General features: G+C 47.2%; 1 protein-coding gene across 3 annotated transcripts in view; it reads left to right on the top strand.

Annotated features, from left to right (window-relative positions):
• The window catches only part of CAPZB (capping actin protein of muscle Z-line subunit beta), a 246,204-nt gene that overhangs the window by 208,567 nt on the left and 15,654 nt on the right, over nucleotides 1–21,983 (top strand). For all 3 annotated transcript variants that reach the window (XM_085609081.1, XM_085609079.1, XM_085609085.1), the window contains exons 7-8: nucleotides 5,727–5,792; nucleotides 7,561–7,637. In XM_085609081.1, coding sequence (XP_085465207.1) covers nucleotides 5,727–5,792; nucleotides 7,561–7,637 — 143 coding nt within the window. The remainder of the gene's footprint in view (nucleotides 1–5,726; nucleotides 5,793–7,560; nucleotides 7,638–21,983) is intronic.

The raw sequence follows: 21,983 nt of genomic DNA, 5'->3' as shown, positions 1-21,983 counted from the left end.
CAGGCGGGGTTGGAGTTGCCAGTCCCTGTAATCAGTCAGATATCTGGAATTCCATTCTGTGACTTATTGGATTGGCCCGGGTTGTACTCCGCTACTATCGATATCTGATGATCCAGGCAATAGTGCCAAAAGTCCTTGGCTATCTCCACAATGAGAGACAACCTTATGCCTCCCAACTTGTTGATATAGCTCACCGGTGAAGATATCTTCCCAACCCCCCCCCCCCCCCCCCCCCAGCCCCATCGGCTGGCATCTGACTCTATTATGACCGCTGGTTGGGAGCCGAAGATAGCTCTGCCGTTCCACGCTTCTACGTTGCCCAACCACCATTGAGTTTCCTCCCTCACTGTGTCAATGGGACTAGATCTGTGTATGACCATCCTTTCTGGAGATGTTGTATTTTTAATCTCTGAAGAGCCCGATAATGAAGTGGGCCCGGAAAGATAGCTTGTATTGAGGACGCCAGTAACGCCACTATTCTGGCAATTCTCCTGAGGGAGACTGTTTGGCCAACACCAATGTCAGTTCTTTCTTGATCTCGTACTTTTGATCTGGGAAGACATAGTTGAGCTATCTGCGAGAGTATGACGAAACCTAGGAAGTCTATCGTCTGAGATGGGCAGAGTACGGACTTGGATTCGTTGATGACGAATCCCAATTTCTGTAAGAGTGACACTGTCATTTGTAAGTGTAGGTTGGCTAAAGCTTGCGTCAGAGCCATGATAAGTATATCGTCGAGGTATACTATCATGCGAGTGCCCTGTTCCCGCAGATGGGTTATTACCGGCTTCATCACTTTGGTGAAACACCATAGAGTAGAGGAAAGCCCGAAAGGAAGGGCCAAATATTCCAGCCACAGGTTCCTCCACCAGAACTGCAGGAAACGCCGGTGGAGAGGAAAGATCGGAATTGTCAGTTCTGAATCTTTTAGGTCCAAAAGGACCATCCAATCTCCCTTCTTGAGTAGATCTGCTTAAAGTTGGATACCCTCCATCTTGAAATGGAGGGTACAGGCGTACAGGAAAAAACGCTAGTCATTCGAGAAACCTGGGCTTTCTGAGCTCCGGGGGCAATCGGATCAAGCGCGAGACGTGTGTAGCCCAAATCCGTCCGAAAATAGCCCAATTGGGCTACACCCGTTGGCCACGCAAAAGGCTCCTGTTCCTGATATTTGGCCTTTTGACGGGAGGCTCCGATAGTGTCATGCGGGAGACCGCGATCTAAATACACTTTGGCTGACACCGCTTACCTATGCACTGTGCTGCTCTCCTGCTACGGGAGGCTCGCGACACACGCGCTACTGGTGCGCTTCTTTAACAAAGTCCAAACATTACCAGCTAAGAAAACAATCCATACGGATATGCACAAGCACACATCGTACGCAATTCAAAACACCTGCAGCTTGTTCCCTCAGACATGAACGCGTGCGGGAAACAGCGGAGTACAAGGCTGTCACAAAATCTACAGTTTGAATAATATATTCTCTCTGCCATGACCATCAAAGAAAGAGGCTCTTGGGAAGGAGATTGTGGCTCTTTTATGGTATGATGGGACATGATTGGTTGTGAAGCATCATAGGAAATGTTTTTTTTTTTTACATGTTAAAACGTTTTCATTGGCTGCTGTAAATTTTACAGCAGCCAATGAAAGAGGAACAATAATCTGAGCCTCCAGTCCTGTAATAGAATTAGTTTTTCCCCGCAAATTGATCTTTTTAAATAAATGTTTTCCTTTCCCTGGTGTTCTCATTTTACATGCTGTGAACCTTAACGTATCCGGGTTTGCCTCTGACCTTTTCTTATACTTTCTTGATTAACACACTCAAGGACATTCAAAACAGCTCAGATTTGTACTGTTGGGACACCTATATGTATGATAAGATGGTAGTTACCACATTCATGCAACCTAGCCTTAAGACAAGAGCAAACTGTTTTATCCTTTGTCGTACCTCTTATTGACTGAAATGCCACACTTTTGTAGAGTGAGCCAATTCAGCTGCATATGAACATGCTTGCCTTCTTTTAAAGATGCTCTCGCGTTATATCTAGCCTGTAATACAAAATGTTAACTATCTAATGCTTAAAGCTGATGAGAATTTACATACTACTTTCTGAAAAGACTGCAGTGTCCATATGTGATGGGGCAATCTGTTTGAGCAGCTACTGGCTCTCCAGCGGTCCTAAAAACCTTGATTTACAGACACAAAAATATAGGAATGTTTGACATCTTTCCACTAGCAACTTGGTGGTGTATACTTGAATGATTTGCAACAGTCCTGTGACCGCTACCTGAACAAGCTTAGGCAACTATCGTTTGTATATTTGGACCAGTAGAAAATTAGGGTTTAAATTCTTCTTTTGTGTCCATCAATCTCGATCATTGCAGCAATATGTAAGCGCGTCTTGCTCCATGCTTCTCTAAACAGCTTTGTGCTTAATGTTAATTGCTTACAACTCTGTTTAAACCCTTATTTGTGCACCAGAAGCACGGCAGCGACACAGAGACATAAATTGACGACTTTGCATAATAACAGCAGTGTTCGGCAGTTGAACTTTTGAAAAAATTTAATAATTTATTTCACTCTGCAGAGTTTGCCTGTCCATTAGTCTTTTGTTCACTCTCAAAAAGTTACATGCTCAAGCAGTATTTCACTAGACTAAGGCTCCACCACCTGAATCTCTACTTGAAACACCCAAACCAGTGAGTAAATTGAACCATGCCAGCAACAAGATAAAATGGTAGCCTGAGGCCAATGGACAAACTTATGAAGGACACTAAGTTAGCAAGCATAGTTTTTTAGAATTAAGATACAAAGCCTTGGGGCCTGCCTGGCAAGTTAATGTCGGTCAAGAACAGAGCATAGGTGACCCCCAAACTGAGTGAGACAAGTTTGCGATGGAAACTCAAAACTATTTAGAAAGTTCTTTATGGACCTATAAAGCACTAGAACCATAATACATAGATTGAGCGCCGTAAAAATGCCACATTTCCACTATAAAAGTTGCTGGATGTTGAGAGTCTATAGTCGCTGGATATTAGTATCTCACTGCAGTTTTTAGCATTTGTTAGCACAATATGGGCATAGGACAATGGAAAGACACTAATTAAAACGCGTACAGTCAAAAGCTCTTCCATATGTAAATACCACTCTATAAAAATGACAACCGGATTTATTTTCCTGATTTCACGCAGGTTCAGCGGGATTAGAGCTTCCGGTTCCCGATTTGTGTTTTTTATTTATTAAATTAAATAAAAAATGTATACCCATCGGCGCTGCTCTTGCCTAATCCTGCCTAGCTGACTAGTATTTTTTTGTGGACAGAATTGATGGTGAATGTTTTACTCGCGGTGTGTGCCTCTTCCCTCCTATAATGCCAAATGCCTCCTGCAATGTTATCCACACACCTTCTGGGAGACTGCAGAGCCAGGGCTCTTTTGCCAGATCACCTGAGGCCCAAGATCCAATGATGCTATCCACGAAATGAACCCCAGCAGAGATGAGCGTATCGCTTTGTGGTCGAACACGTAGATAAGGTTCTTGAATGGAGTTCTCAATATACTTCCTAAGCATTTCTTTCCATGTCATGGTTCACTTTCCTTGATTATGTACATCCTCTTTTGGCCTGCTCTTCCATCAGTGTTGCTGCGACTTTCTACATCCTGTTTCGTTTCTACTCTGGACCTCGGGGGAGCCCATTTGACCTAGTTCATGAGTTTGGTATTTGACCTTGCTGATTGGCAGTTTTCTTTCTGTCTGGGCATTTACTGGTTGCTAAGGCAGCTTACTGAAGCTGTTTTAACAGGTTCCCACTCATTAAGTGTTTCGCCTTTCTCCACTGTAGCAAGATGTTGTACAGTGGGAGGTAAATGTCCGCTTATTCCCCGGTGTTAACCAAGACCTGACATGCTGTGTGAAGTTTACATTCAGTCTTTGTGTTGGAAGTCCCTATCTCACCTTTCCTCCTTATGCATCAGAGAAAAAATAGCTTTGAGTTGATCCTAATTAGAATTCAAATAAGGCCCGTTCTATCGGCATGTTCGTGCGCTGGATTAGTGAGCAGGGTTATTTTGTTATTTGTTACTGGTCGCTTTTTGCAGCTTGGACTAGGGATAAATTATCTTTGTAGGTCCTCTTGGTGCTGGTCTTCTGCCTCTCCTCTTGAGGTGTTGCTTTGGTATTGATTGAAGAGGTAAGGAATCTGCAATTAGAAGTATATGTCAAAAAAATGAGTTAACCTCTGTAGCAGTGTTTCTGGTGGAGACTTATCACTGAGTAATCCACTGCCTCCTTAGAAGTATTATGTGTATGATAAGGTCCCCAGTTAGTTTAGTGCTCTGATTTCTGTCACTTATGTTAATCGTTAATCTCATCATCACCTTTAAGAGAGGGGAAAAAAGAATGGTAACTGACATCAGAGCATCGAGGTGGCACCCTCATAGGCTCAATGTCATCACATCTTGAGTGATACTAGAGTTGTGTTGGGGCCAAGGCATCGCTTGTCCGAAAAGGATGGTTCAGTTTGGTACCCGGGGAGATTCAAGAGGTAAGGAATTTGCAGGTAGGGTATCCTCCAGACACGCTAATGGTAAGTAACTTTCTTCATTTATGGAGATATTTTGACAGTCGATATATGATCCCCTTTTTGCATTCTGTTGTCACATGCTACTCCCCGTCCACCTATATAACATGAATATGTATTCTCATTTCACTGGAAAGCATCAATGTATGTTGTGTAACTCCCTTATAGTCCTTGTTAATGTTTGCTTACTTGAAGCCTGCTATGGAACTTTTTTAACAAATACGAAGAGGGTGGAGGCTATATTACCGCACCTGACAAGTGAATAGTGTTGTTACAATGTGTTTCAATAGTGCAACGAACCGAGGAACACTCCCCTCTGGGCTCCTCAATCAGGAAGAAATCCTGTTAAGAACATAAATACAAAAGGGTTCAGCACTATTTTGAAAAGAGTCCGTTGTGTTCAAAAGAATATCCAAGACGTCCGATTAATTTTCAAACAATTTCTTTTCTTTATTGGATCTTTTCACAGGCATAAATTGTCACCGCCTTGATAGCAAAGAAAGGCCATAGCCGACGCGTTTCGTCTCCTACAAGGAGACTTCTTCAGGGCAAAGAAATGTCCTATAGCATGTAATTTCTTCAGTTAAGAATCAAATGTCTTGGTATAGATTCAAGCAAATGTAGACCTTCAATCAATGGTGATTGATACCCGAATATCGTAATGTCTCTAGTCTTATCTTGATCGCAGTCGTAAAAAAGTAAAACCTCGAGCGATAATTTGTTTAAATCTCCCGCTCCACGATGTTCAGTATCTAAGCGGCATGGTAGCCCGTAACCTCGTCTCTGCGGTGTCTAGTGATATGATCCCCTTTTTGCATTCTGTTGTCACATGCTACTCCCCGTCCACCAATATAACATGAATATGTATTCTCATTTCACTGGAAAGCATCAATGTAGGTCGTGTAACTCCCTTATAGTCCTTGTTAATGTTTGCTTACTTGAAGCCTGCTATGGAACTTGTCAATATTCTTCCATGGACACCGCGTATTTCTGTGGTGGAGTCGGATTCTGGACCACTTCATGACTGTGCAACTTTGTGTACCCACTAGCAGTTTGTGGTTATTCTGTCATTGTGTATTTAAATATAATTAAATCATGGTTCAAAGCTGGGCACACTTATTTTTTTTTTTGCTTTCTGATCAACAGATGGAGAAGGATGAAACTGTGAGCGATTCCTCCCCACACATCGCCAACATTGGACGACTCGTGGAGGTGAGTAATGATGCTTGGTTCTCCTACATGTTAGGTGGACTCAATATGCTTTTCCTGTCATAGTATTAGGGAGGCAGGCCCTGACTTTAGTTGGAGCCCTAACTTTCCTATGGTAGTAGATGCGCTGGTTCATAGTCCTCATATGGCATTGATCTTCTCTCTACAGGATTACTTCATGGCGGTATGTAGTGCTCTCCAGGCTTCAAAAATAAAACCGTTTTATGAAGTTGGGGTTGTTTCTGCATTTAGGTACTTTATTGGGTTCTAGTGGATGGCAAGGTGTAAAATTAGCTGGTGCCCCACACGCTGAAGGGATCTCTGCCATGTCAGTCTCCGTTTGGTTTCTTGTGCAAGGTCGAAATCTGGCTTGTATTAGATTTGATTGCGTTTCTTTTATTTTACGATTGACCATAGTCATTGTGGTTATTATGACATTCAGGCAAACCTGTCTTACTTCAAGCTATACCATAGATAAACCAATGGGAAGTGTGGTGGATGTGAAGCAGTGGGTCATGGGGAGGATGGTGGTGATGGATGGAGGAACGTGTTGTACGACTGTGGTAATCTGGCATATAGTCTTTTGTGGGATGGGAGGGGTGGATAAATACCCTATAGTAACACCATCTCTTAATTCAGACTAACTGAAAGTTTGTGCTGACCTTCAGTGCATAAACATCACCAGTGTGCTTTTTGCACCATGAAACCAACAGCAATACTTTTATGAGGCAACTTTTACCACTACCTAAGAGTACTCCTCTTCAGCCTCTTAGGATGGACTTTGGCATCCAGCCAATTATAGATCTGGTTGCCTCACGCCCGGTTATGTACTGGCGCCGACTGTGGTGCACACCAGAACTTAACAATTTCATGGAGGAATTAAAATCGATTATGATACTCCCTAGGGCTGGTACCATCCCGTGGCTTGCATACATTAAAAAGTTCTTAGGTGAAATTGGAAGGGAAGACCTTTGGTTTAATCCAGAGGAGACCTGTGTTGCCCTACCAAATAAATCGCTGGCCAAAGCGATTGAGGTTCATAAATTGACCCAAATATTACGTTTAGAGTCCAGTACTAATCTGACCTCTGTATTTCTTGAAATAAAACTAAGTTACAGCTTTAAACCAGCGTTGTATTTGATTCAATCATCACTTGCCAAGAAACTTTATATACAGTTTAGGCATGGATCTCTTCCCCTATTTTGCAGGACGAACAAATGGGAAGGTTCTATAGCTCGATCCTGTCCAGGATGCAGCTTGTATGAAGAATCTGAGGTCCATGTATTATTTTTTTGCAAGGCTTGTATAAATCCACGCAAAAAATGGATCATCCAATTAGCTAAAAACCTTGGTGTAAGGAACTATAGAGACCTATACAGGGTAATGAAATATGATACTTCTCCCCTATTTGCCACAGTTACTGCTAAATATTTATTTTCAATGTGGGTAATAAGAAAAAAACCTAATACTGTAATGCTTTTTTCTTCTTATGCAAGCTAAGTCTTTTTTTATTTCATCTTGTCTCAAACATTATTTATCTTTTATGAATATAAATTGTCTTAAATTATTGTCATATGAGAGGTTCTAAGATTATTGCTTACATATGTAGATAGTTTATAAAGTTGATGTTTGTACTTTTATGGCATTCTCGCCGAAATAAAGTTTTCTGACTGACTGAACAGCAATACTAAATAAGATGGGGAATATGTGCAAATCAACCTACATTGCTTGCATGATGTTAGAATTGTCTTTTTTTCTTCCCCTGTTGCAGGATATGGAGAATAAGATCAGGAGCACACTGAATGAGATCTACTTTGGGAAAACGAAGGACATAGTGAATGGACTTAGGTAAACCTCCTTTCTTGTCCACATTTTCTTGGATCCAGAAAACATAATTTTCCATATTCTGTACACAGGCTGACACAACACATCCATTTCTCCCTTCCTCTTGTGCCATTCTAATCTTTCACTTGTCTTCTCTGCTCTTTCCTCCATTTGCCATCCTGTTTATTGTCTTCTACTAGATGTCTGCTCACTCGGATTTACTTAAGCTGTGGCTAAAGCTAATCCATAACATTTTTCAACATCACCTCCTTGACAGCCCAGTTATGAGTTATTTGCACCGGTTGGGTCTTTTCCTTGTTGTCTCATAATGACGTCAATGTGTGCTGGGAATGGTGTGTGCTCCACCCGTTTCTGTAGCGCCCCACTTGTTAATAGGCATGACATTCTCCGGCCAAATGATTTTTACCTTCTTTCTCACACTCAAGCTGTTGCCACGAATTATGAAAAGATGAATACTCTAAAGTTTCCTCCATCCAACGCCATTTCACAGCAGTTAATGAATGTCCCCCCCCCATTCCCCCCCCCCCCTCCCCCATCTGGTGCATGTATTTGTCATTTTCCAATGCTTGATCATACCATTGGTGCCCCTTTTGTACTGACTCATGCCTATGCTCCTCCCTTAGCTAGTTCATGCTGCTGTGTCTACTTATGCTGGGTCATGCCTGTGCTATCATTTCTAAATAGCCTCATGCCGTAGTTTCCCTGTAATGCCAGTTTATACCTGCTGGAGTTTCTCTGAGTCTGTGCACCCTAGAAGTCACTGAGGTTCTAGATCATAGGGTTGGGTTGCTATGGCACAGAAAACTGTCGTCTTAGCTGAACAAACCTCAGCACCTAAAGATAGCTCAAACTAAACCCCACAGAAAAGTTAGTCACCATATTTAATATCCTCTTATGTTGTCATGGAACCAGGTTCCATTCGTCAAGATGCACTCTGGATAAATGAAGAACTTGACATTTGAATTTATGTAGGGGCTTTGGAATAATTGAAACCACACTTTTTTCTGTGAAAGCAAGTTGCTTGTTCCAGAATTTGGCCTGTCAAACAGTTTCCGTTTTTTAGCCTGGTCCCTGGTAGAAATGTGAAATTCTTGGTTTTGGAAAACCTATTCTGAGGGCTCCATGAGGGCTCCATGCAGGGAGTGGGCTGCAGCCCCAGCTCCTGAGTTTCCTGTCCAGAAATAGTAAAGATCCTGGCCCCACTAGTACTTTACCCAAATAACAATGGACTTCGCTCATTTATAGCGAGTATTGCTGTTTTAGGGTGACAATAGACTGAATGTTCAGGCAATGGTAACAATGTGCTGTTAAATTATATGCAGACGTTGCAGTTTAAGTTCTTGAAAACCAGTTACTCTCCAGCTTGTCTCGGTGTTTCTTAATGGGGCACACAATGATAGTGAGTCAGTGCCAACTAGGATGTCTTCTGGGGTTAGTATACTTTTGGAACCCAGATTTCCAACGGCTTTGTTGGTCAAACTTCATGGTATACGAGAAATGTCTGCTTTGCTGTACATTCAAAGTGTTCTCCCAATTAGAGACAAACCTATCTTCCCTTTTTTGGGTCCGGTTATTGTTCGCTTCAGTAGCCAAGTCCAAGTACAGAGCAGTATGGAACTCTTAAAGGGTTTTGTTCATCTGATTGAACCCGGTCCCAACAGAAGACCACTTTGCAAGGCGACAGCTGGCAACACATGGAGGACTGGGTCGGGGTGTGCTGGTTTCACTTGAGCTACGGAAAACTACACTAATTAAAGAAAAGGAGTGGGTAGGCTCAGCCTTTCCTAAAATTTTAGACTGGTTTGGGGGGAGGGCCACCTAAACTTAAAGCATTCAGACAGTTTTCCACACCTTAGACAAAGGCAGCCAGGGAAATCAGGTAGTCCGTCTCCTGACGTGTACAGGTACGTCTGTACTCCAGACCTAGCAAAACGCTTACTTTGGGTAAATAGTGCTAATGTTTCAGGGGTTTCTAAATCTCTACAATATAGACATGAACTGCAATATTCTATCGTTTTCTTACTGAGCTTGTATTCCTTGCCCACTTCTAGTTGTAGTTTTGATAAGGAAAACATCAGTCTTTGGCAAGCTAATCTGAACAAGAGATGTCCATTTGGGGCAAAAAGTCTCTTGGAAGCTTAATGTGACATGGGGAGCAAAGTAAACATATGCCGGAGAGCCCTTTTTACGGTGTATATATTGCCTTCATCCAAATTCCTATCACAAGAACATTACACATGTAAAGCACTTCCAGTGTAAACCCTTTGGAATAGCAATGGGGTTGGGAGGCGACTGTTTGCATAAAAGCAATTCAGTCCTCTATCTCTACATGGTGTTTCTTCTACTGCTGTAACACTACGAAAAACGAAACCCCATGAACTGATGATCAAAAAATGAAGCGTCTTAGCTGATCAGGGTCTCCTCTTGGGAAATTATGCCCTCCAGTGGCAGGATTCTCCAGTGGCAGGAAGTTGACCACCCCTCCAAGCAAGCTACAAAAAAATGAATGTTTCACCTTCAAGTAATGTTCAGAAGGACAACACTTCCTCAGATTCAAGCCTGCATTTATACTGTGAACAAAAGTTACAAAACCTATGATTCACTGCTTGGTAGTGACACACAAGCTCGAGCGCGCGCACAATTTAAGCACACCCATAATTTCTATAAAAAGGTTTATATAGAGCGGACATGATCCAAGTGTGTATCAAAGCGCTTTACAGATGATCAAGGTACAGAGTTGCAGGTCAAAAACAACTACAGTGATAAGCAACATACTGGAGTAGAAAGAGGAGCAATATAATATGCCAATGCAAAAGGAAATAGTGGTGCATATAAGTGCAACAGACAAATATAGAGGTTGGGCCCAGTCAAATGTCACAGACCTAGTCAAAAGCACAAACACCTGCGAAAAACAATGTTGTAGCATTACTCGGGCGTGGCAGTCCGTGGAGGAAATGAGCCCGCAAGTAGCAGCACCAACAAGTGGTACCTGGTGGGGGTAGGTGCAGTCAAACAAGGGAGTTCATCCATAGAGGCTTGACTTCTTTTTTGAAAAATGCCGTAGAGGGAATCAGTCTGATGTGCAGAGGCAAGGAGTTCTAGATTCTCTGTGCGATAACCGAGAACACCTGATTATAAGTTTTCTTTTTTTGGAATTTTTGAGGCTTCAGCAGCAGGGTGCTGGAACTCCTAGAACATCGGCTCCCACCAGAAAGCTCCAGGTTTTGGGCTAGGTACAGAGGGGTGTTAAAGTGAATGGCCTTGTGAGTCACACACGCAATCTTAAAAGGAATCGTAGCCTCCAAAGGCTGACAGTTTAGGGATTACAGGTCCGGTGTGATGTGACTATTTCTTCTGGAACCTGTGATGAGCCTTTCCACTGAATTCAGGGAAGCCCTCAGTGGTGCCAACTTGTAGCTGGGTAGCCCACAGTGTGTTGCGCAACCATAATCTAGCCTGGAAATTACTAGAGCTTGAACAACAGACTTGAAGTCGTCCAGGGGGAGGAAGGGTTTTAGCTTTCTTAGAATACTCATGTGGAAGTTGGCACCTTTGGTGGCTGAGCTAATTTGTTCCTGCATGCTCAGTGACTTGTCAAGTATAATTCCATAAGACCTTGCAGAGTTGGTGTGCGGTGCAATTGAGAGCTGATATGAGTAATTTGGAAGTAAATTTCATTATCGTACCAACATCTTCACAAAATGTTATCAAAGCCGTATAATCTGATTACGATGAGCCTGAAAGCACAATTCATCAGAACGAAATAGATTGCAAGCCTTTCAGCAAATGCATTCATGTACATAACACAGCCCCCAGCTCCACTAGCGGACCATTTCCCTGAAGGTACCATTACTAAACAGTATATTAATTCAGCTCTAGCTGACCTATGTCTAGTAAATTCATGATTTAAAGCTACCAAACACAAAGTCCACAAACGCCCTCTTTTGGTAAATAAGAGTTCTAGAACCATACAATGTTCCCGGACTCTGAGCGCTGTCGGACCTTATAGATCGTAGAAATGCACACCATGTGAGTTTGCAAGACAAAAAAACTGTAGCAAGTTGGTGCCACGTAAGTAAAATTTAGCATTACAATGTTAAATGATTGCCCCATTGACTGGCGAATTCGAACTAGAAAACTATTGCCCCGTAAGTGACCACCTAGTCAAATTGAGTTACTCTCTGTGACAAACTCGTTGATGAGCAAGACTGTCGGTGTAGCAAGGGCGAGCGCCCGGGCCATACAATAGCAAAATTGCTTTGCCCACAGCGGGGCAGCAATTACACATCAGAGCTTAAACTTGAGGACCGTTTACGTACGTACCACAGATGGCGAGATCCTGGCAGAATAGCTGCAATATACTCTGCTCTACATCGCCACGTACGTGGAGCAAGGTAACGATCTAGCAGATTATCTATCAGATTGCAATGGTTTGGCTGTCCTCTCTGCAGCAACAATTCCTTAGCGAGCCATTCTCAGTTGAGATTATTTCCACAATTGACTCCATAGATGGGTCGAAGTTCCCCTGCTCTGATGGACTCACAGGATCATTTTATAACACTTACAAACACCTTGTCCTGCTGTTAAAACCTTTCAAGGAAGCACTGCATTGTCAGACTTAAAGGCCACAGTCCTTATTGAATTTTTATAATAAAATGTTCGAGGCATATGAGCTGCAGATTGTACACTTAGCATAGGTCGCCATCTGGTGTTGGGCCCGGATGTTTGCAGTTTGTTTTTCTTCTTGGACAGTCTTTGGAAGTCACGAGTTTGGTGACTCCTCCTTCGGTCCGTACTGCGCATGGGCTTCGGCTCCATCCTCAGATTGTTTTTTTCCGCCATCGGGCTCGGATGTGATACTTCGTGCTCCGGCTTCGAACTTCTACGGTTCCAGCCTCGACGGAAAATCCTCGATTCTTCGAGTTCCTTCATCATCTTCATCTCTCGAAGCGGCACTTTTCTCCATCCCGTACATCGACACCGGCCTTCGGGCCCTCCGCGACTCCGGTCCCGGCCGATGGAAAGGACTCCGTTCAAAAAGTGCCCAAAATGTGGGTCTAAATTTCCCCACACCGACCTCCATCAGGTGTGTAACCTTTGCCTCTCTCCGGAACACGAGGCTAGAGACTGCCCCGCCTGCAAGTCTTTTCGATCGAAGAAGACCATCCGAGATCGAAGAGCTCGACGCACCATGGCGCACTCATCCTCGGCAGCTCCACCGGACATCTTCGGAGACGACGCCGAAGCTTCGGGGCAAACACACACCGAGCAGGAGGAAGACGTCGTCAGCGCTTCCGAGGCCGACGACTCCGACGTGGAGGACGTTACACCAGCGCAGCGGGCCGTGAGTACTATGCCCCCTCCCACCCCTGCGCCGAAAACCAAAGAGACTCAGGTTACTCCCTCGCCTTCCGGCCTGGGCAAAACCAAAACTTCGATCACCCCACCTTCGGGCCCGGTGTCGAAGCACCCAAAGTCTCATGGCAGCTCGGAATCGAGCCAGCCGACACCCGGTGCCGAAAAACAGCATCCGGCACCGAAGACTGCAAAATCCAGCTCGACTCCGAAACCACCGGTGCCGAAGCCTGGACACTCGGTGCCGACCAAACACAAACACAAATCTGTCGGCACCGACGCTCCGGCGCCGAAACATCATTCGACGCCGAAACACCCGGAGACCTCAAAAAAGCATGGCGCACACAAACCATCGAAACCCCTGGTTCCGAAATCACCGGTGCCGACAGACGACTCGACACCGTTGGCTCTGTTTACACCAGACCCTTTACAAAAGACTTTGTCCAAAGATCCAAAGACTGGGCTTTTGACTTTAACTACCAAGAAAAGACGCCTTGATGCTCCGGCTCCTCCTCCTCCACCCAAAAGGAAGGACTCTGCTACTTCTCCCCTCAGAGTGCCCTCCCCACCACCGCCTCCCCTACCCACTCCACCTCCTCCACCGCCTCCACCTCACAGGTCTCCGCCACCTTTACCTCACTACGATCCGGCCCCATCCCCAGATCCGGATGATGGGGATCCGGACAATTACCCGGCGGACGCCCCAATGGATCCCACTCCACCAGGGACCCCAGATCCATGGGAGGATTACAATAACCCTGATATACCCAATGTACCTCAGGACGACCTATACCCATCAAGGCCGTCTCCTCCAGAGGACTCCTTAGGGTTTCATCATTTAGTGCAGAGAGCAGCACACTACCATGGGGTGGACATGCACAGTGAACCAGTAGAAGAAGACTTCCTACTGGATACATTTGATATACAAGACAAATCTACTTCCATTTTACCCATGCTTAAGGGTGTCACCAAGCACGCTACAGAGGTGTTCAAAGACCCTGTCAGAGCCAGAGTACTGAACCCTAGAATAGAGAAGAAGTACAAGGCGGCACCCACAGACCCTGCTTACATCAAGGGCCCTGCTCCCCTAGATTCCCTAGTTGTCTCCACAGCTAGAAAGCGGGCTAACTCCCAATCCTCAGGAGATGCCCCACCGCCAGACAAAGAATCTAAACTTCTGGACGCGTCTGGTAAACGCACCGCCTCCCAAGCTGCAAACATGTGGCGCATTGCAAACACACAAGCACTGCTTGCGCGATATGATAGAGCACACTATGACGAACTAGAGGCTCTTATGCAGCACCTTCCAGAAAAATACAAGCACAAGGCTCATGACCTCATACAGGAGGGTAAACTAATCACAAACACCTCCATTAAGTGTGCCCTCGATGCAGCCGACACTGCTTCTAGGGCCATAAATACCAGTGTCCTGCTTCGTCGACACGCCTGGCTCAGGATCTCAGGGTTCAAACCTGAAGTCCAGGCATCCATACTCAATCACCCCTTTGACCAGGAAACACTCTTTGGGCCAAAGGTAGACGAAGCGCTCGAAAAGATGAAGAAAGACACAGACACAGCAAAGTCTATGGGGGCACTCCAAACACAAGCCTCCAAACGTTCCTTTCGACGCTCGTCCTTTCGTGGCACAGGTAGAGGCTCCTCCACCGATAACACCTCTACCTCCTACAAGTCCCCTCCTCAAAATACCTTTTCAAAGGGCAATCAGAGAGGTGGTTACAGGGGTAACAACAATAAGGGCAGGGGCAAAACCAACAACACCCGTTCTGCCACCCCCCCCGCACAATGACTCCCCTCCGCTCCCCCCAGACCATTCCACTCCGGTCGGGGGCAGACTACAAAACTTTATCCACGTATGGGAGTCCATAACATCGGACAAATGGGTGACCCAAATTATTCGGTCAGGGTACTGTCTAGAGCCAACATCTACCCCACCCAATATCCCACCAAGGCACCGTCCAATGTCTCGAGAACATTCCACACTGCTCAAACAAGAGGTACTTTCACTCCTGCAAAAACATGCTATAGAGCAGGTCCCAGTCAACCAACGAAATCTAGGGGTCTACTCTCTATATTTCTTAATACCAAAGAGAGACGAGACCCTCAGACCCATTCTGGACCTCCGGCCTCTAAATGCCTACATACACTCAGACCATTTTCACATGGTCACTCTACAACAAGTCCTCCCACTCCTCTGCCAGGGAGACTTTCTCACAACCTTGGATCTGAAAGACGCATACTTTCACATTCCAATACACCCCTCTCACAGGAAATACCTCAGGTTCGTGGTGGACGGGCAACATTACCAATTCACGGTTCTCCCCTTCGGGGTCACCACCGCACCACGGGTGTTTACCAAATGCCTAGCAGTAGTAGCAGCACACCTCAGACGTCAACATATTCACGTCTTCCCTTACCTAGACGACTGGCTGATAAAAGCCGCGTCCTACGACCAATGTGTGCAGCATACAAACAGCACCATCCAACTGCTCCACCAGCTAGGCTTCACGGTGAACTACCAAAAGTCCCACCTCATACCATCTCACACAAAGCAATACCTCGGGGCCACTATAGACACCTCCAAGGGTATTGCCTATCCAAACTCAGCCAGAATCACAAGCATTCAAGCCTTACGCAAAACATTCCTTCCTCAGCACTCTCTTCCAGCAAGAGTGTTTATGAAGCTCATAGGAATGATGGCGTCTTGCATTTTCATAGTGCCCCATGCAAGACTCCACATGCGTCCACTTCAGGAGTGCCTAGCACAACAGTGGAACCAGGCCCAGGGTCAGCTAACGGATCTGGTGTTGGTGGACGGCCGCACACATCACTCTCTGCAGTGGTGGAACACCACAAACCTTTCCAAAGGGCGGCCGTTCCTGGACCCGGTTCCTCAGGTGATTCTAACAGCGGACGCATCGCTCTCCGGCTGGGGAGCGCACCTTCTACACCTCACCATGCAAGGTCTATGGACGCCACAGCAAAAATCGCTCCATCAACCATCTGGAGCTCTTGGCGATCTTTCTAGCCCTAAAATCTTTCCAAAAACAGATTTCGGGCAAAGCAGTCCTCATTCGCACAGACAATGACTGCAATGTATTATATCCAAAAACAGGGGGGGACACACTCTCCCCAGCTCTCCCGCTTAGCCCAGAGCATATGGAGATGGGCAATTCCTCAAAACATCTTTCTCCTGGCACAGCACGTTCCAGGCGTACAAAACACCATGGCAGATCTGCTCAGCAGACAAACGCAACAAATACACGAATGGGAACTGCATCCACAAGTTCTTCACCCATTCTTCCAACAGTGGGGGCATCCTCAGATAGACCTCTTCGCCACCCACGAAAACAAAAAATGCCCAAGCTTCGCCGCCAGATACCCACACCCATTGTCCAAGGGCAATGCGATATGGATGAACTGGTCAGGCAGATTTGCATACGCCTTTCCACCTCTCCCACTAATTCCATTAGTGGTCAGGAAGCTACAACAGCACTCCCTCACACTCATTCTGGTAGCTCCGACGTGGGCCAGGCAGCCGTGGTACACCACGCTACTACAATTGTCAGTGGTACCACATCAAAAACTGCATCTATCCCCATGCCTCCTAACCCAGAACCATGGAGAAATCAGGCACCCGGACCCAGCTCAGCTCAACCTGGCGATCTGGCTCCTGAAATCCTAGAATTTGGATACCTTAACCTTCCCCCTGATTGTATGAACATCATCATGGAAGCCAGACGTCCTACCACTAGAGCATGCTATGCCGCAAAGTGGAAAAGATTTGTAATTTACTGCCGTAACAATACAATCAACCCTCTAGATGCATCCATACAGCACATCATATGCTATCTGCTCCATCTTCACAGGTGTAACCTGGCATATTCATCCATACGCCTACACCTAGCAGCGATCGCTGCTTATCTACAAAACAGGCAGCATTTATCACTCTTCAGAGTGCCCGCTATTAAAGCCTTCATGGAAGGCCTTAAACGAGTAATTCCTCCCAGGGCACCACCTTCCCCTGTATGGAATCTAAATTTAGTTCTTACACGACTAATGGGTCCGCCCTTCGAACCAATGCACAAATGTGAGCTACAGTTTCTCACCTGGAAAACAGCTTTCCTTGTAGCTATCACTTCCCTTAGAAGGGTTGGTGAAATACAAGCGTTCACCATACAGGAACCCTACATACAAATGCATCACAGCAAGGTCATACTTCGCACAAATCCGAAGTTTCTGCCCAAAGTCATTTCCCCCTTCCACCTCAATCAATCAGTGGAATTACCTGTCTTCTTCTCGCAACCCCAATCTGTTGCAGAAAGGGCTTTACACACACTTGATGTAAAAAGGGCGTTACTATACTACATACAAAGAACGCAACCCTTCAGGAAGACTAAACAATTGTTCGTTTCCTTCTCTCCACCACATAAAGGCAACCCCATTTCAAAATCAGGGATAGCTAGGTGGATTGTAAAATGCATACAAATTTGCTATCAAAAGGCAAAGAGAACATTATCTGTTCCCCCTAAAGCCCACTCTACAAGAAAGTTAGGGGCTTCTATGGCCTTTCTAGGGAATATACCCTTAGATGACATCTGCAAGGCAGCCACATGGTCTACACCGCACACCTTCACAAAACACTACTGTGTAGATGTGCATTCCAAGCAGCAAGCTAGGGTGGGCCAGGCTGTACTAAAGACACTTTTTCAAACAGCTGCAACGGATACCGGTGGTCGCCGCTAAGGTGGGGTACTGCTATATAATCTATGCTAAGTGTACAATCTGCAGCTCATATGCCTCGAACGGAATATGCTACTTACCAGTATGCATCTGTTCTTGGCATGTAGAGCTGCAGAGTTGTACACGCCCACCCGCCTCCCCGGCTACCTGTATCCGTTCCAGTACATCTTATTTAGATACAACACATGGGTTTCTCACTGTTATTACTACGCTCCATCATTTCCCTGTTGGCGAAAAACAATCTGAGGATGGAGACGAAGCCCATGCGCAGTACGGACCGAAGGAGGAGTCACCAAACTCGTGACTTCCAAAGACTGTCCAAGAAGAAAAACAAACTGCAAACATCCGGGCCCAACACCAGATGGCGACCTATGCTAAGTGTACAACTCTGCAGCTCTACATGTCAAGAACAGATGCATACTGGTAAGTAGCATATTCCTCCTGCGCAGTTATCAGCAACTCTATTATTCATTCTCCTTCTAGAAACTAATGTATCTCCAGTTGGGTTTCATCCCACACTGATCTACTTCTATAAACCTATGCATGTTGTTTTCTGAGGTAAATAGTCTATCTCCTGATATCCCTGCAGCTGTGGCTTTGCTTGAAACTGAGATCGCCTTCGATTCACTTGAATGGCCTTTCCTACAGGCAATACTGCAGAAACATACCTCTTTACATCCCTAATCAGGCTCTTTTACTTTCACCCAATGGCTCGCATTCGTGCCAGCGGTTCATTAACCTTTGCGTTCACACTGGCTAGGGACACGAGACGGAAATGCCCACTCTCCCTGCTTTTATTCATCATGTCGATAGACCCATTAATCTGTCAACTACAAGAGCAGCTCATTTGGTGCAGGATACAGTCTGATACCGGCCCACGGTTACTATCACTTTATGTGGACGACATCCTGCTTTTTATTCGACACCCTGCCACAAATTTGCGCCCAATCATGCAGGAGAGTCAAAGATTTCAGACTGTTTTCTGGACTTTAGATTAGCTGGAGCAAGTCCAAACTATTTCCGCTGACAGTGGCTGCTCTGCAATTCCGATGCGACTTGCCTCTGCAATGGCATGCTGATAAGGTAAAATATCTGGGTATGCACATCCATCATGATAAGGGACAGGTCTTTTGCCGTAACTACGACCCAGTTGTGGATAAACGAACAATGCAACTCGAACAGTGGACTAAACTACTGTTATAAATAGCTGGGCATATCGCAGTAATTAAAATGGTTATCCTGCATAGATTTCTTTACTTGTTTCTTAACATACCCATTACTCTCACTAATGCTTTCTTTGCCACTCTGAGGGGTCTCCTGTTGTGGTTGATCTGGGCTGGCAGTAGGCCAAAAGTTGGTTGGTGTGCGCTGACTTTTCCCTATGCAAGGGAAAGCTTTGGTGTGCCCCACTTTCATCTTTATTATTTGGTAGCTCAGTGTCAATATGCATACCATTGGTACCACAGGGACTCTTTTGACCGGGTCGATCAGGACCTAGCCAGCTCTATACCCTTAAATGTCATTCTACCTACTGGACTACCCTGGGACCCCAAGGATATTCAGCCACTCTCCACTACATGCTGGGTGTGGTGCCGATTACAGTGTCTATTGGGAATGGAGCGATTGAATTCATCTGCACTCCCACTTGCAGACAACCACTGGCTCCCCCTGATGATAGAAACCACTGTTAAGCGTACACTAAGCCAATATGCATTACATACCACTAGAGATTTGTTTACTGAGGGCCACGCTGTGTCCTGGCCGGAAGACACCTGTATCTGAAAGAAACACGTTAGTTAGATTCCTCACCTTAGAATATCCCCAGGCGTCAGACTGGATCCGGAAGATTTTTCGTCAGCAATACCCCTTGCGCGTCGCTAGGCATCGTCTGCAGCTCCGCGTCCGTCGTCGGCGTCGTGCGCCAGAATGACGACGTCGGAGTACTTAGACGCCGCACTCGCGCGCTGACGTCAGTTCTTCTTTTTTCCGCGCCAGTAAGCGCCGATCCGGGAGAGCTACCCCTTTAGTCAATTTTTGACTAACTTTTTCGACTCTTTTTGGTCACTTCTCGACTCTGGTGCCGGTAGGAGGCCTGGCTTCAAGGCCTGCGACGACTGTCACCGACTGATGTCGGTGACCGATCATCACCGCAGGTGCCTGTACTGCTTGGGCCTCGACCACGACGCGGAGTCGTGCTCCGATTGTATGTACCGGACCTCGAAAGCTAGGCGGGAGCGGTCCCGCAAGCTTCTCGGGCTTCGCCACTCGGCTCCGCGCCCCTCTCGATCCCGGTCCAGGAGGAGGTCCAAGGATCGGTCGCGGAGCCGCACTCGACATCGTCACTCGTCTGGCTCGAAGTCTTCGGGTAAGTTGAAGCACTCCAAGAAGTCCAAGAGGCTACATCGCTCTTCGGACTCCCCTCGCCGGTCGCGTGACTCGGCTGAGGGTCCGGGGGGGTTCCACCCCTGCGGCTCCGCGGGAGCCACAGACGCCGCGCAAGTCCCCATACCCGCCGGTCCCTGGGACTGACGCGACGCCAGCGGAGGTCAGTGCCTTATCTCGGCCATGAGGAGCCTGGCCCCGCCGTCGACGCCCGCTGGCGCGCCTTCGGGCCCCGCGGACTCGACTGGGTGACCTCGCGTGCCGGCAGCTCCGGCCCCGACGCCGCAGGTCCCCGAGGGGCCCGAGCATGGGCCCTCGTCGACGCCGGTCGACCTCGTTACGCCTCCTCTGCCGACACCGATACCACCCCCGACGCCGGCTCTGATGCGGCGCCGCCCGACACCGCATCAGACGCCGCTAGAGACACATTGTCTATCGACCGGCTCCGATCATTCCTCCTGTTTACCAGGAATAGGATGACGGGGGCGAATGGGAGCGGTCTGACGACCCTATGGCCCTTCAGGGGCACCTTTCTCAGGACTGGGCAGATGAACTGGGGGAGGCCAGTGGATTGGATACCTCACCGGACACTGGATTCATCTCTCCTCTGACTGTGGCTTCGGAGGAGGGTGCAGCTTTTTCTGTGGTGCTGCGCAAGGCGGCCGAAGCCCTTGGGCTTGAGCTGCCTGCCGTGGCTGTGAGGACTAACATCCTCACTGAGGTGCTTCAGTCTGCCGCATGCTCCACTGAGCCTCTGCTGCAATTCAATGAGGCCCTCACTGACGTTCTGCAGGGCACCTGGTCCAAGCCCTCCACAGTCCCTCCTGTGGATAGGAACGTTGCCAGGCGCCACCGCCCTGCTCCTGGCGACCCCAGTTTTCTGTCCCAACACCTCACCCCCGAGAGTCTGGTTATCCAGGCCTCTACCTCCCAATCCTCCTTCCCGTCAGCTCCTCCGGACTGGGATTCCAAGAGACTGGAACAGTTCGGTAAGAAGCTGTTCTCCTCGCTCAGTTTGGGCCTGCGGTCTTTGAACACTGCCTGTCTCTTGGACCGTTATTCCCACTCTCTGTGGGATACGGTGGAGGACGTGCTGCCACTGTGCCCGAAGGAGGCCCGGGCGCGGCTTTCCTCGGCTCTGGCCGATGGGAGAGATGCAGCGCGCCATGCAATCCGATGTGGACTCGACACTACGGACTCGCTGGGTAGGGCGATTTCTAAGCCTGGCTGCGGTCCAAGTCCTTTTCAGGGGATGTCCAGAGCACACTCATGGACATGCCTTTTGATGGCGCTCGCCTTTTTGGTGAGAAAGCGGATAGTGCGCTGGCTCGCTTCAAGGACTCCCGGGCTACGGCCACGTCCTTGGGCCTCTCGGCCCTGCGGCCACAAACTTCTGCTTTTCGCTCCTTTCGTGGCCAAGGAAGGGGCACCTCCTCACGTCCGCCTAGCCACCGGCCGCAGAACCAGCCTGCATGCGGTCGCGGACGTGGTTTCCGCCGAGGCGGTACTGGAGGACGACGCGGTCAGTCCACATTCACCCCGGCAGCATCCGCCTCAAAGCCTTCCTAGTCCGAGCTTTCAGGCCCATTCCACACCAGTGGGAGGCCGGGTTCGCCATCACCTGCTCCACTGGCGTACCATTACTTCGGACAGGTGGGTGCTGCAAATTGTCCGAAGGGGCTACTCCCTCCCCTTCGAGACGACCCCTCCAGCCATGCCACCGCAGCACCACCGTATCTCGGGGGATCATTTGAATCTTCTACAAGTGGAAGTTTCGGCCCTCTTGGCTAAGGAGGCCGTCGAACGCGTTCCGAGACCAGAAGTAGGTCGTGGTTGTTATTCCCACTACTT

This window comes from Triturus cristatus, chromosome 1_2 (genome assembly GCF_964204655.1).
Source record: "Triturus cristatus chromosome 1_2, aTriCri1.1, whole genome shotgun sequence".
NCBI lineage: Eukaryota > Metazoa > Chordata > Amphibia > Caudata > Salamandridae > Triturus > Triturus cristatus.
The sequence above is the reverse complement of the archived record's forward strand: the minus strand, read 5'-3'. Positions and strand labels throughout refer to the sequence as shown.